The 16,015-nt window shown below is 45.3% G+C and overlaps 1 protein-coding gene across 1 annotated transcript in view; it reads left to right on the top strand.

Annotated features, from left to right (window-relative positions):
* TMC3 (transmembrane channel like 3) overlaps positions 1-15,735 on the top strand; it is a 43,715-nt gene extending 27,980 nt beyond the window's left edge. The window contains exons 13-22 of the mRNA XM_032623724.1: positions 6-251; positions 1,099-1,227; positions 1,523-1,590; positions 3,382-3,510; positions 5,488-5,598; positions 6,861-6,986; positions 7,612-7,690; positions 9,817-9,859; positions 11,004-11,253; positions 14,916-15,735. Of these exons, the coding sequence (XP_032479615.1) occupies positions 6-251; positions 1,099-1,227; positions 1,523-1,590; positions 3,382-3,510; positions 5,488-5,598; positions 6,861-6,986; positions 7,612-7,690; positions 9,817-9,859; positions 11,004-11,253; positions 14,916-15,735 (2,001 nt within the window). The remainder of the gene's footprint in view (positions 1-5; positions 252-1,098; positions 1,228-1,522; positions 1,591-3,381; positions 3,511-5,487; positions 5,599-6,860; positions 6,987-7,611; positions 7,691-9,816; positions 9,860-11,003; positions 11,254-14,915) is intronic.
* The last annotated feature ends 280 nt before the right edge of the window (positions 15,736-16,015 follow it).

The following is a 16,015-nucleotide window of genomic DNA, read 5'->3' as shown; positions in this document are numbered from 1 at the left end:
CACAGGAAACTGCTCCCCCCAATAGCACAAGTCATTGGATAGATTCTACCATCTTCTTTGTCACCAGGGCAGCCCCTGGAGAAGAGAAGTGGTCCACACCTGGGCCTGGGATAGGGCTCAGGAGAAACAGCACTTGGGCCCTGGAACAAGCCAACGTTCTGACTTACAGCTCGCCTCTCTCAGAGGCCAACAAGACCACTGCTTCCACCCAGAGTCCGCAAGGCCAATGCTGGGAGACATACGTTGGACAGGTGGCTCCCTCGTTCCCTTATAAAGCCCTTCCGTGTCCATTTCATCACTTAATTCTAGCGACTCTCTGAAGTGTCATTATCTCTATTTTATACAAAAGGAACATAAAGTTCAGTGGGGGATTAGGATTTTCCAGGCCTCAAAATGAATTATTGTAATCAGTGTAAGGACTCAGGCAGTATTAACGATGTGCTTGACCCTGTTCTAAGTTCTTAATCTAGAATCTTATGATCATCCTTAGAAGCAGAGATGAGGAAACTGAAGCACTAGAGTTTAAGTAACTTGCCCCAAAACACAGATAGTAAAAGCAGAATGAAGGGGACTTCACTGGTGGTCCAGTTGTTAAGACTTAGCCTTCCAATTCAGGGGATGAGGGTTCGAGCCCTGTTCGGGGAGCTAAGATCCCACATGCCTCGCGCCAAAAAAACAAAATGTAAAACAGAATCAATATTGTAACAGATTCAATAAATACTTTAAAAAAGATCCACATCAAAAAAAAAAAAAAAAAAGCAGAATGAATCCCTAAACCCAGGCATCTGCTCCAAGCTCTGCTCTGAACCCCTCTGCCTTTCACCTTCACTATATCCTATGATAACACCTCAAGTAGTCTCCTGTGGCTCAGAACCATAGACTTTTCCCCTGGCTTTGTGTAAAGCTGGCCTCAGATATCAAAATTCAAATTAACAAATATTTGTTGAGCAGCTATTATGTGCCAAAAATGAAGTCGCCATTGGAGGGGGCCCGGTGGCTCAAGCCATGGGAATGAAGAGACAAGGGAGGACCCCAAGGAAGAGGTGGACAGTGGGAAGGGCAGGATGTGGTGGCATCCAAGGACACCTTGTGTTGCAGGAGATGCTGAAGCTCTCCATCATCGACATGCTGTTCACTGTGGCCAGCATTCTGCTCATAGACTTCTTCCGAGGACTTTTCGTTCGGTACTTAAGTGACTACTGGTGTTGGGACCTGGAGAGCAAGTTTGTAAGTAAGATGCCGTGTCCATCGGGGAAGTTCGTATGGCCAGATCCATCCTTTCCTGATGGCCAGGCTGGGAAACTGACATGGCTGAGAGAAAATACGTGAGGGAAGAGGGAAAGGCTGTACAAAGCTGAGTTCCCATTTCTTTCTTACATTTACCATTTGCTGGGATGGCCTCACAGACAATGATCTCTACGTATCTAGGCGAGCAAAGAATTCTGTGTATTTGACTATAATGAACTGGTTTATGCAAAGAAATTTGGAACGTTTTTAATGCAGAAGTTCTTTTCTCTTGTAGCCTGAATATGGGGAATTCAAAATAGCAGAGAACGTGTTACATTTAGTCTACAACCAAGGAATGATTTGGTACGTAGCAAAGCTTCCTGCTGTGTTTACATCTAATCTGGGCTAAGATTTAATTTACCAAGTCTGGATGGGACATGACATAAAAAACACAGTCATAAGAGTCAAGAAAGGACATAAAGAGTTTCTAATTGAACTATTTCACATATATAGTCATTTCAGTAATGGTTTTCTAAGCATTTTGCAGAAAGGAATGAGGAAGGAAACAGCCCCTTTTTAGGTCACTATCGGTCACTGAAAAACCAACAAAACTGCACAAGAACCAGTAGAATAAGCTGGGGAGGATTGTGGGGAGGCTAGGAGGAGAGGCTGCTGACCCCCGAGGAGGACTTCCATCAGTGGCTGTGTCACAGCTGGGGAGCCTGCCTTCAGCTACCCACTCTCCTTCCGTACTCTCACTTGGACATTGAACCCAGGTGCACGACTATCCCCCAGAAAGATAGACCCATCCTAGGGGAGGTCTGCTCACCCCGGGCAACCCCCAGCCAAGGCAATCATGTTCCTAAAGATACTAAAGGCTGAAAGGGATCATCTGATCGACATGGAGTGTGTGTCCATGGGGACACGGCGGAGAGCTCCCTAACCATCCCTCCATCTCTGGATTTCCCTACTGGACCACAAAAAGTGCTATTTGTTAAAATACAAGCAAACGACGAAAAAGAAGAAGAACCTGGGTGTCCCATACCTTCAGAAGACACAATCTCTCTTCATAATCATTCAGTAAAATGCAGGAGGAATGGAATATAAAGTAATATCCCTTTACTCAAATTCTGTATTCTTAGAGTCCACTTATTTTGAAAAATATTTTCACAAATACAGTATTAAAAATAATACAAAACATTTACTTAATGTTTGCCAGAATGTCGGCCACGTTTTTACCTGTAATAACTGGTTTAATCTTTATAGAAACCCTATGAGGTAATTAGTATTATTTTCTCCATTTTAAATATGAGGAAACTGAGGAAAAGAGAAGCTAAGTGTCTTGCCTGATGTGAGAAACCAAGTTTTTTTTAAAAAGCGTTTTACTTATTAAACCTCTCATTGTATCTGTTTTCCTGCTGCTAAATCCAAACTTCACAAGTATTGTATTGAATAAACATCCAGTATAAGCAGATTTAGCCTTAAAGTCAGAAGATCTGGGTTTCATTCCATATTTGGCCCTTATTTGCAGGGTAGATATACCTCTGTTTTCCTGGGATGTTATCCCAGGTCTGTCACTCTCAAAGGTCTCTCAGTTTGGATGATATAGCGTCACCCTTTTATTAGTCTCTGAGCAAATCACCTAATTTTCCCAGACCCACATTTCATGTCTAAAAACTTGGGCTATTTATCCCTCCTTTTATGGTTTCAGAAGGTTAAATGGGCCAAAATGCGTGAGGATGCTTAGCACAAGGTCCAACAAAAGTAGCTCTGTTCCACATAACGTTGATCAAATCTGAAAGTCAATAATTTATTAACGTAGCCCCACCAACCCCATAGACAGGCAAAATCTAGAGCTTGCCCGAAACCGCAGTTATCCACCATTTGCCTCTTGACCAGAAGAGGGCGTTTCCTTTGCTAAGTGTGAAGAGGCAGGAGACACTTAGCATCCTTGTGCCAAGAGGATATTTTAAAACAGGCTCCCTGCTCATTTGCAGAAGTGACTTGTCTTATCTCCAGCAGGTGGAAGGTTGGGGTCTCAGATCTCCAGGGGCTTCTTCAGTTCTTTAAGCACAGAGTTTAACTCTCAAGCTCTCAGAACCAAGATAGACCAGAGGAGAACAGACGCTAACTGGCCTCCCATTGTGGTTTCAGGATGGGAGCCTTCTTCTCGCCATGTCTCCCTGCCTTCAACGTCCTCAAACTCATTGGGCTCATGTACCTCCGCAGCTGGGCCGTGCTGACCTGCAACGTGCCCCACCAGCAAGTCTTCCGAGCCTCCAGGTCAGTGAGCGTCAAGTCCGCTTCACAGAGAGAACTCACATCACCCACACTCGCCTTAGCCAGAGTGACCTCCAGCAAGGGGGTCTCCCCATCTCCCTGCCTGTCAAAATCTTGTCCACCCTCCAGTTGCCTTTCCTCCCTGAAGCCATTACCAATGCCCCACCCCTCAAATGAATCATGACTCTTCTTAAGCTCATGCCACATCTTTTACAACTTTTTACTGAAGTTTAATAATCATCCAGAAAGGGCACACATCACAAATATCCGGCTTGATGAATATTCACAAACTGAACACAACTCTGTAACCAACCCCCAGATGGAGAAACAGAACAAGAACAGCGCCCAGAAGCCCCCTTGTACTCGACGCCGGTCGCTACCAGCTTCTAACAGCGTAATTCGTCCCCCCCCGCCCCGCCACACCGTTTTTTACTTGATGTAAATAGAACCACACTCAGGATGACCTCTTTTATTCCTGTCTTCTTCTCAATATCGTGCTTGTGAGAATCACCTCGTTGAGGACACCCCCCTCCCCAATTTCTTTATCCATCCTCCTGTGGTTAGCTATAATGAATAACACTGCCTTGAACATTCTCACGCATGTCCTTTGTTGGGAACATACCTAGGACTGCGCTTGCTGGCTCACAGGCCACGCATGTGTTCTCCTCTAGTAGAGAGCACCAACTATTTTGCCAAAGCAGAGGCGCCCTTTCCACTCGCACCAGCATCATGTGACAGTTCCAGTTGTCCCACAACCTTGTCAACACTTGTTCTTCTCTGTATTTTTCACTTTAGCCATTTTGGTGAATTCATATCACATTTTGAACACCTTGATTAGAACTCATTTATTTTATTTTGACACAATAGTTATTGATGTGGGTGTGTATCAGTGTCTTTCAAACTTTTTGACAATAACGAGCATGACAGTGTATTTATCTTTGACCTAGTGACCAGTGTAGATGCATATATTCATATATATGTTTTATATATAATTTATATATGAATGTGTATATTCATTGACATCTATGTATGCCTATATATAAAAATACATGCATACATATATACACACACATAAATATACATAACATGTACATATAAATGGATACACACATATATTGAGTGTATATATATGTGTGTGTGTGTCTATACATATATATAAAGAGAATGTGTGTATATAAATAGAGAAAGGTTTCACAAATTAACAGTCACCTACTTAACCACATTGTATGTGCCCTGACATTTTCTGCTCTCTTCTAGTCCAGTCTATTTCATTAGAGAGATAGAGAGCATGCAGGATGAGAGTCTCAAGGTTAACAGACCATTCATTCTCGTTTCAGGACTATATACAGGGCCTTGCACACCAAACAGACCTGTGCTGCCCTCAGGGGAAGCCTGGGCAGCCGAGCTTTCAGACCAGCTTAGGGCCCAGGGCCCAGGGCTTACTCAGGCAGACCATTCACCCTGAGCAGCTAGGAGCAGAGCAGATAAGAGGTTGAGAGAGACATCCAAGTAAGAGAGTCAAGAACCGTAACAAAAGAGTCAAACCATCCTCAGACATAGGGGACAAGTTCAAGGCTGGGAACAGGACAGGGAACCACTAGGTAAGGACTCAGCTGGGTGCGGCAAAGGTGCTAAGATTTTTCCATGAATTAAATTTATTGTGTGATGGCCATGGGGTCACCCATCTCTTGGTTTGAGGTGGACAGGTGCTCAGCAAGTGTTTAATAGATGAACAGGTTGGGCTGGGTGATCCACGAATTCCCTTTGAGCATCCATTTCTAGTTTGCTAAATTGCCTGTGATCCTATAACAGACCCTTTCCTAGGCAGTGATGGGAGGAGGATTTTTCTGTTTGCAAAGAGTCAGGGCTACAGTTTCTGTGTCGGTTTTGTTTTGGCGCAGGCGGGGCAGGGGGTGCACGGACATCATCGGCAGCTGGCCAGAGAGTGAACTCAGCGCCTGGCATTTGGTTTCTTTACAGATCCAACAACTTCTATCTGGCAATGCTCCTTTTTATGCTCTTCCTATGCATGCTGCCAACCATTTTTGCTATTGTCCGGTACAAGCCATCTCTAAATTGCGGGCCATTTAGGTAAGTTCTCTTAGTTCAGTCCACTCTGCCTGGAGCTACTGACAGCTATAGAGGAAGGACCCCTGCATTGAACTGAATTCTCCTTCTGGCTCACAAAACAGGTCAACAGCAGAGAAAAACTTCAAACTCATGTCTTTTGAGTCCAAGACCATTTCCCTTTCCTTGCTAAGCAGGCTGCCCTCAAGTATGAACATCTCTGTGCTCACCTTTAAAAGATACAGCCCACTTCGAATCAAAATGGGAAACGGCATTGCTCCAAGGCTAGAAGGAAATTCTACCTGGTCAATCTTTCCCTTCCAGAACTCAGAAAGCTTTTATTAAGAGATAGTCCATGTCACTTTCTCTTTTTTTTTTTTTTGCGGGACGCGGGCCTCTCACTGTTGTGGCCTCTCCCGTTGTGGAGCACAGGCTCCGAACGCGCAGGCTCAGCGGCCATGGCTCACGGGCTCAGCCGCTCCGCGTCATGTGGGATCTTCCCGGACCGGGGCACGAACCCGTGTTCCCTGCAGCGGCAGGTGGACTCCCAACCACTGCGCCACCAGGGAAGACCTGGACTATGGTTTTTATTTGAGATGCCGTGAGATTGGATAAGACTGAAGTTTTTTTTTTAATTTTTTTTTTGTGTGTGATACGCGGGCCTCTCACTGCTGTGGCCCCTCCCGTTGCGGAGCACAGGCTCCGGACGCGCAGGCTCAGCGGCCATGGCTCACGGGCCCAGCCGCTCCGCGGCATGTGGGATCCTCCCGAACCGGGGCACGAACCCGTGTCCCCTGCATCGGCAGGCGGACTCTCAACCACTGCGCCACCAGGGAAGCCCTCCATGTCACTGTTGATTCTACATTATCTAGCTGCATCAAGACAGAAGTCACTTCAATTATCTTCACCTAGCAACTGCTTTAAATCAGTTTTGATACAACGTATATGTAACATTTAGAGTCTATCTTTGTATACATTACATACACACACACACACACACACACACACACACACACACACACACACACACACACACACACACACACACACACACCATGTAGTTACTGACCCCATCTTCAAGCCTACATGTTAATTAAATGACTGCTTCAGATGAAATCATTTCAGGAATGTTATGTATCTTTCACATTCATCAGATACTTTAGCTTTGAAACTGACTTTGAGGATTGGACTCTAGCTAGCTAGCCTTTTTTCTTTTTTTTTCATGGCTTGCAGGATCCTTCTGCCAAAAGCAATATAATCTGGAATTATGGTTTTCTTTCTCACAGCGGACAAGAGAAAATTTATGACATCGTGTCAGAAACGATTGAGAAGGATTTTCCCGCGTGGTTTGGCTCTGTGGTTGGGTACATCAGTAGCCCTGTGGTTATCCTGCCAGCTGTGCTGCTTCTTTTGTGAGTACTTTCCTGCCTGCTTTGGGGGGACTCCTGCGTGTTTGGCCAAGAAGAAAGCACTGCTTTCCAATAATTGTATAAATTCAGTGAGTTCATTCAAAAGTCACTTACGGAGCCTGATGAGCTGAGCAGGGATGCTGAATCACACAGGGGCCAGGGAGGTAGAGCATGATTGATTCATCAACAGCATTTCGGCGATCGCTGTGGCCATGATCATGGGGTTGAATGTGATTATCATTATCTTATTTTCCAGAAGTTTAATCTCAACATGGAATTTTATAGTGCAGCTAACTTGCATCTGTTTTAACTTAAAGGGGGAATAACATCAAGTAGTTGATCCAATACTCCTACCACGATACACTGTAACACGCCTCTCCCGCCTTCACTCCTTCCTTACGGCTGTCATCCGTGCAGAATTCCAGGTCAACGGAGCTTGCTTTGAAACTCAGGAGCGAGAAAAGGAAAGCAGCTCCTTCCCAGCACTTGCCAGCCTGAAAACTCACTGATACCTTTTGTCCTCAGGGGGTGGTGGGGCGGTCAGTGGGTAGCCCACATGAGGCCGGGAACACAAAAGCCCGACCAGGGGGATGAAGCACGCTCACCGCCCTGTGCTGTTCTGCCCTAGCATGCTCATCTATTACCTTCAGAGCATCGCAAGATCCTTAAAGCTCAGCAACCACCAGCTCAGAACGCAGATCCAAAACGCAAGTATTACGTAACCTTTGCTACCGTGAATGTGCTTCAACCATCTGACCGATTTCCCTGGCCAGGGAATACCAGTGAGGTCACATTTTCAAATTACTGGGACTCTTGGCCACGTGCTAGAGTGCAAGGCCACCCCTCCCCGGCCAGGAGCTCCCAGGGCTGTTTCTAAGAATACCCAGGCCCTCAATTGCCAGAATGAGCCTCCTCTCCTAGAGGCCTCGCTCATGCCCTCAGCACTTCAACTCCCCCTCCTGTGGCCACCAAGCTTGCAATGTACTGGGCTTTTCTGCTGGCTGCACTGACTGGGCGGGGAGAAAGGGTCCCTCCCTAATCCCACGTTGAGTTGGACATCTGAGCCCAAAGACACTGTTTGGAGCCAAAGACCCACCCTTTTCATATCTTTTAAATTCCGGTTGTCATTACAGTAAGTCCCCTTACGTACGAACAAGTTCCGCTCCGAGAGTGCAGTCGTAAGTCCAATTTGTTCCTAAGTCCAACAAAGTTCGCCTAGGTTCCCAGCTAACACAATCAGCTACATAGTACTGTACTGTAATAGGTTTATAATACTTTTCACACAAATAATATATAAAAAAACACAAAAAATAAAGAAAACATTTTGACTCTTACAGTACCGTACCTTGAAAAGTACAGTAGCACAGTACAACAGCTGGCATCCAGGGGCTGGCATCGAGTGAACAGGCAAGAAGAGTTACTGGAGGAGGGAGAGGAGGTGGGAGATGGTAGAGCTGAAGGATCGTCAGCAACAGGAGACGGAGGGCGAGTTGCGATGTCACTCACGCCTGACGCTGATGGAACGCTCTTTCACATCTTTGAAAGTTCATAACTTGAAGGTTCACATGTGGGGGACTTACTATACCTTCTCTCCCATCTGGGGCTCAAACCATAGATCTCAGAACAGTCAGAGGGAAACCAACACTCCCCAATCCTTCCACAGTTTCTCCTCCTCTGCACACCCCAGGTGCTCCCCCAGGGCCAGGACCGGGGCGAGGCAAGCGAGGCACCAGGCTGCCAAACTTAGAGGCACAGACTCTCAGGGTCACACCGACCCTGCACTCCCACAGCCCCAAGAGTGAGCACCTCCTTAAAATTGACCCCTGGATACCTCACTTGCTTCACCCAGCCCCAGAACCCCACGCAAAAAACTTCCACCTTTCTCCGTTTAAAAAAAAACAACTCTCACAAATATCAACTCATGTAAAGAAACACCAACTCATTTTATATATAGTCAAATAAGAAATGCATCTAGGAGCTTCCCTGGCAGTCCAGTGGTTAAGACTCCGTGCTCCCACTGCAGGGGGCCCAGGTTTGATCCCTGGTCGGGGAACTAAGATCCCACATGCCACATGGCATGACCACAAAAAAAAAAAAAAAAAAAAGAGAAGGAAATGCATCTGGAGTTGCAAAGGGCATTTTTATGGAAACACACATCTCCCGTGTGGTTGATCCATATTTTCTCTTTTGTGTCTTAGCCAAACCATGCTTAGCAGAATCTCAACATGGTCTATCAAAGAGCTGCCCCTAAAAATGAAACTTGCCGGGGATAAAACTTCAGCTCTCAGGTGTCAGCATTTATTCATTCATGTAACAGGCTTAGGACCAGAGCACACCGTCCCCAGGTGATGGCAGTAGCTCAGCCATGGCCCAAAGGATTAGCAGCGATACCTACATCATTCCCCACCCCCACCCCCAAGAACAGTACAGCAAGTCCCCTACACACGAACCTTGAAGTTGAGAGCTTTCAAAGATGCGAACGTGCCCCTGGATGCCAGCTGTTGTACTCTACTACTGTACTTTTCAAGGTACTGTGCTGTAAGATTAGAAACGTTTTCTTTATTTTTTGTTTGTTTTTTATGTATTATTTGTGAGTGTTTGTTTGTTTTTGTGCATTATTTTATAATAGTATTACAAACCTATTCCAGTACAGTACTATATAGCCCATTGTGTTCGTTGGGGACCTAGGCTAACTCTGTTGGACTTACGAACAAATTGGACTCACAAACGCGCTCTCGGAATGGAACCCGTTCATATGTAGGGGACTTAACTGTATTTGTTACTCTTTCCTGCTAAATCCAAAACAAACATATGGTTATCATTTATATTTTAGGCAAGATCTGAAGATAAAAAAAAGGTTGCCCAAATGGTAGAAGGTAAGTACAAACAAGAATTCCCAATGTCTCCGTTGGTGAGCATTTTTAAAACAACAGCAGTTTAAGGTTCATCACGAATAAACATTCCTACTCAACTGTGGTTTTCACAATTAACTAGACACAATAAAAATCTAAGGATATAAATGTTGGTTTATATCTATAATTTTTACATCAGACCCAGACCTGTGAATAACCCCAAAACACATCTGAAATCACAAGGACGTATTGAAGTAGGAGAGAAAAAGAAGCACAAAAATCTGAAGAAAACCCATAAGAACATCTTGGCCTTATTCACTTTTGTGTACTTCCTCTCAATGGCCCATTTTTTCCTTGCAAGCGCCCCTCCCCAGTTCTCTGCGCCTTAGGTCATGTCCTCTCTGTCCCTGCCTGCAGAGCAATACCAGGTGGGCAGGTCCAGCCATGAAAACAGATTCCTTAGTATGAAATCCAAACCCAGCAGGCACACTTCTTCCCGTCTTCCCCAGCAGCACCTGGACACACTTGCTCCCATCTGGGCTCATTGAGGGAAAAGGAAAGAGCCTCCCTGTAGAAAGAATGATAATACAAGGAGCACAAGTCTGGTGTGGGCTGAAGGGAGGGGAAAGTGGGCAGGTGCAGCTCAAAGGAAAACATGTCTGCCACTTGGAGCCGCTAATAAGATCAGTGGGCCACGGCAAAATGGCATACGTAGTCCATATTCTTCCTCAGAAAATAAACAAAAATGAGACCCAAAAAGGCTTTGTTGACCAACTCCTTTGTCTGCTTCAATGCAGAGCTAACTGGGAGGGATGTGTTTCCTTCCAAGAAAATGCCTGAGTAAGAGTCATGAGGCCTAAGGGTTGTGTTTGCTCCATCCACCCCCACAGCTGGTGAATAATCCACTTTGCTAATGGGGCCATCAGATGGTGCATGTGTAAATCCTCGGGGTTCATCTGATTCCTCCTACGCTCCCTTCCAGCTCCAACTCTCAGTGAAGAAATGATTTGGATTATGAAATGTTTGTCACCCATGGGGTCAGGAGTATCTGCAAGTGCACACAACTCTTTGTAGACCCACCTGTTGGAAGTCAGGACACTTGCAGCGAAACCAACCTGAGCGTGTCCCCCCTCAGCTTGTCTTCCCCTCACCCTCTCTCTTCCTGCAGCCCGCATCCAAACCCAAGACGAAAGCACCAAGAGGTTTCCAAAGGACAGCGATTTCGGCAGCCAGCTGTCCTCGGCTCACTCGGCGACACCCCAAAACAATGGCAATGTGGTCAATTTCGACTCGTCAAGCAGCAAGAGTAGCAGGGTGGGGACCATCACCCAGCCCATGCCCCCGAGTCCCCAGCCAGGACCTGGCAATCCCAGCTTGCCTCTTCCTGGCATCTCCAGATCCGGGCACAGCTCTACCAGGTGAGTTAACTGCAGCTTGGCAGGAAATCTGCCTCCTGGGTAATACTTACCAGTGATGGGCCAGAGCCATAAAGAGCAGGATGAAAAGCCATTAGGGAAGCTGAAATGTTAGGGACAGCAGCGGATAAGGAAGGATTAGGTGATGAAGAGAAGCAGGAGACCAGAGCGTTATTTTCCCATCGAGAAGAACACAGGTCTTTCAGAGCAGAGGAGACTGTCCCCGTCATCCAGACCTGATGGAGCGTTTTAGAAGGATAAAAATTCGTTCTTATTTTTGTTGTGTTTATTTCCAAATATAAAATGAAGTTATAGTTCAGTTTTTGTGCATCAAAACAAAACAAAACAAAACAAAAAAACCATTAGGGCTTCAAAGGCCCTAACAGGTTCAGGAAGTGAGAGCCATTAAATTCCATTTCTGCCCGAAGGCCACAAGGCCACTTCTGCCTGTTGACAGCTGCTGTGGAGAAGAAATGAGGGGACAAAGTTTGTCAAACAGGACAAATTCTTCCCCCTCGGCCTTCTGCCATATAACCCATAAGCAAACCTTCCTGCCAACCTAGGGTATTTATTTCTATAGCCTAAGAAAAGAAAATGCCTTAAAAAATTTGTTTTTCCATTGGGGACCTGGTTTAATGAATAGAGGGATTAATTTTAATTAGAATATTAGTTGCTCGCCTGTCAATGGCAACAACACTCTAACTCAAAAAATTCCAAATTAGCATAATCCAAACACGTTTGTATTGTAAAGAATTCTCTAGTATCTAAATCAACAAACTTTTATTGAGAATCAACTCTATCGTACTCTCTGTGATGGATACTACAGATTAATCAGAAACATCTCTGCCTCCAAGAGTTGAAAGTATAGTGAGAAGGATGTAGTTAAATATTAGATAATGTGATCAATGCTGTGCTTCTGTGATAAACAGTATGTTTTCAGAGGACAAGGGGGATTGAGATAAAGTCTACGTGGAGAATGCATAAATATTTCTTAGGAGAAATTATATTGGACTTGGACCTTAAAAACTAAGTAAGAGCTCACCGAATGGAGAAGAATCAAGAATGTACCATAGGGCTTCCCTGGTGGCGCAGTGGTTGAGAGTCCGCCTGCCGATGCGGGGGACACGGGTTCGTGCCCCGGTCCGGGAAGATCCCACATGCCGCGGAGCGGCTGCGCCCGTGAGCCATGGCCGCTGAGCCTGCGCGTCCGGAGCCTGCGCTCCGCAACAGGAGGGGCCACAGCAGTGAGAGGCCCGCGTACCGCAAAAAAAAAAAAAAAAAGAGTGCACCATAGTGTTGAGTAATAAACTGGTTTAATGAAAAGCCACTTTTTTAAAATTAAGACTTAAAAAAAACCAACTCTTGTATTTCTGGGATAAACGACACTTGGTCACAGTGCACAATTCTTTTTATTTCTTAAGAAAGAAACTAGAATATGTTCCAGAGCAATCTTGGTTGGTTATAGACAGTATTGCCTAAGCCATATACCAGTTTTTTTAAAAAAAGTTTGCAGTTCTTAGTCAATTAAATCCCTCTATTAAAAGGAGACAATGACATGTGTCGTAAAAAAAAAAAACAAAAAAAGTGGTTACTCTGTGAGATGATGAGTGTGTTAATTAGCTTGACTGTGGTAATCATTTCACAATGGATACATATATTAAATCAAGTTGTACACATTAAACATATGCAATTTTTATTTGTCAGTTATACTTCAATAAAGATGGGGAGGAAAAGGTCAATTACTATTCCACTGTCTAGATATGCTATGACTTATTTAACCAATCTCCATTTAATAGTTTTGGGGGGGATATAGAAAGAATGTTATAAAGAAAACACAAAAAATTAAAAAATAAAAGCAAAAAAGAAAAAAAAAGAACGTACCATAGTGGAGAATAAGCATGAAGAAAGGTATGATGTTATGAAGAAGTGAGGCATCTTTGGGAAATGACTGCAGCAAAGGGAGCCTGGAGGGAAGCCAGAGATGATGCTGGAAAGAAGTGTAATACGGACCACTAAGGCCTTTGAGTCTCTTTGGAGTTGGGACTTTATCTCTTTTTTTTTTTTTTATTGAAGTATAGTTGATTTACACAGCAGTGTTAGTTTCAAGTGTACAGCACAGTGACTCAGTTATATAAACATGTATATACATATATATTCTTTTGCATATTCTTTTCCATTATAGGTTATTACAAGATACTGAATGTATCAATAGTTCCCTGTACTATACAGTAGGATGTTGTTGTTTAAATTTTTTTTATCTTTTATTTTTTCACTCCAGACTGGCTATATTATCGACAAGATCTTTTATATTTTAGTTCCAGGCTGGCCAAGTTATGGGCAAGATCGTTTCTGCATTTGTATGGGTCAATTATTTCAGTTGTACCTACACATAAGAAAGCAGTAGAGCCCTGCGTTCTTTTCAGGGAGGTAGGACATCTAGAAGGATGCACTGACCCTAACTTACATGGAGAATTATATCTGATCTGAATGTAACACAGTGAAGCAATACAGGTAATATATAGGAGAGTTGTTTGGCAGGGATAAGGGGTGAGGTTGTTTTGTTTGTAAAAACGATGACCAAGTGAACAAAGAATTCAAAATCTTGCTATATTAGGAGTTGTCTTCATGTATCTATTGGGCTTTGGTACGGAGGAGAGATTCCAATAGTCCTGGATAGGTGTCGACTGAAAAAAAATGCACAACCTAAAATTTGAGAGTTATGTTTTATTTGGCGGACTTACTGAGAACTGTGGCCTGGGACACGGCCTCTCAGATGGTTCTGAAGGACCGTTCCAAAGAAGGAGCTAGGAGATACAGCAGTTTTTGCTCAAAAAACCCCACGTGGTTGAACATCAAAGCCTTACTGCTAATCACAAAAAGACAGACATTTCAAGTTAATGATTTTAGTGCTTTTCTATCTTCTAGGGAAATATGCAAGAGTCTGAGCTCATTGAAGTTATTTCTTTGATACACATCTTAACTATCTAGGGCCAGTATCTTGTTTTTCTCCATCCCGAATTCCCCGTAGGGTACACCGTCACGGCAGCCGCAGTGACCGATGGCTTTACATCCTTTGTTCTCTGAAATGACAGGTGACATTCTTTGTCTACATAGGCTATGGGGAGGAAGTGTCCAAGAACCTGGACAGCTGCATGGCAGAGATAGTGAGGGGCAGTGTTCCCAGCACGTGCTCCACAGTTCTTAGGCCCACTATGTGCTCCTGGACAAAAGGAGGTCTCCATGATGAAACACGCCAGCACAACACGCTTTGCCCTCCATGGAGATTCACAGTGCACATCATTACATTAAGGGTTCTGAGAATTCCAGCAGTATAGAAATCTATTTAGCCCAGTTCCCCGAAGCCTCCTGTGCATGCAATCCACTGGACACCCATTAGGAAATCTTTTTTTTTTTTTTTTGTCCTCGCTGCACGGCATGTGGGATCTTAGTTCCCCGAGCAGGGATCAAACCCGTGCCCCGTGCAGTGGAAGCACAGAGTCCTCACCACTGGACCACTGGGAAATTCCCCACTGGACACCCATTAACGTTTCAGAACAAGTTTCAGTGGAAATGCAGAGAACTGCTGTTCTGGGTCGCAGTGCTGGGACCGCATAGGGGTCTGTGAGCACCGAGGCTGCAGGTGTTTAACCACCTCTGTCTTTCAGGTATCCACGTGGCCTGTGTGCAAGCACAAGTGATCTTTACAGGAAGAGACCCTGCACACCTGGGATGTTTACAAAGCACATCGAAGACGTTCACTCAGAGCCTCTTTTCCGAAAAGACCTTCAGCAAATCGACCATGCATCAAGGGTCTCAGCCTTGGTGCCACGGGGTCGTAGGTCCCGTGCCCCCAGATACTATATGGTTAATGAACGTGACCCTCACCAAAATAACCATTCAACTTTCTGGCCAGAAAGACGTTTCAAGGTAGACATCTTTGGGGACGCTGTGGAGATGTACCCCAGGAACGTGCAACAGTGTATCCCCTGGGCCTCTCCACAGCTCAGTGAAGAAGAGGAGGAGATGCAGAGGAGAAAAATGAGCAGACGGGCTTTCTACCCACGCTCCCTGACCGACCTCCACGGGGCTCCTCATTTTTATGTTGGCAAAAGTTTAGAAAGTCAGGCCCTGACTCCTGAACTCCAGAGACGGGCACATTGCAAATCTTGGAATGATGGCGTTGAGGGTCAGCTTGACCGGCCGATGTATGTGCATAAAAAGCCACGCTACCGGAATTTCCAACCCCCCCAGCACCCTCTGAAGCCCAGAGTTAAGGCCAAGTTCGAGCCATCCGTCACAGAATCTGATTCCATGTCGGCAGCATCCAGCAGTGACCAGCAGAACAGCAGCACTGACCAGTGTCTCCGGGTCACGCGCAGCCAGCCCAAGTTTCCGAGGTCTGCGGGCCAGTTTGGCAGGAGGCACGCCATGTCCAGGCAGGAGCTGACCACAGATCTGAATGAGCTGATCTGTTCAAATGTCTAGGGCCTTCTTCTGGCGTCCCATTCATAGAGATCAGAGGCCTATCGGAATGCCGTGTAGCGTGGCAAGTGTATGGTCCCTCCGCTTCTGGGAAGAGAGACAAACACACCCAGTAGGTGAGATCAGTGGGGCATATCCAGGCATGTGGCCTGCCGGCTGAGGCCCTGAGACCCACAGGGCTATGGCTCCCTAATCTACGACAACCATACACAAGTGTGGGGGTCTGTTTCCAGGGGGTCTCTTTGGGTCCAGCCACTTTAGGCCATCATTTCAAAAAACCTCA

The sequence above is a fragment of the Phocoena sinus genome, chromosome 2 (genome assembly GCF_008692025.1).
Source record: "Phocoena sinus isolate mPhoSin1 chromosome 2, mPhoSin1.pri, whole genome shotgun sequence".
Taxonomy (NCBI): domain Eukaryota; kingdom Metazoa; phylum Chordata; class Mammalia; order Artiodactyla; family Phocoenidae; genus Phocoena; species Phocoena sinus.
Note: the sequence above shows the minus strand (reverse complement) of the source record. Positions and strands in the feature narration are given on the sequence as shown.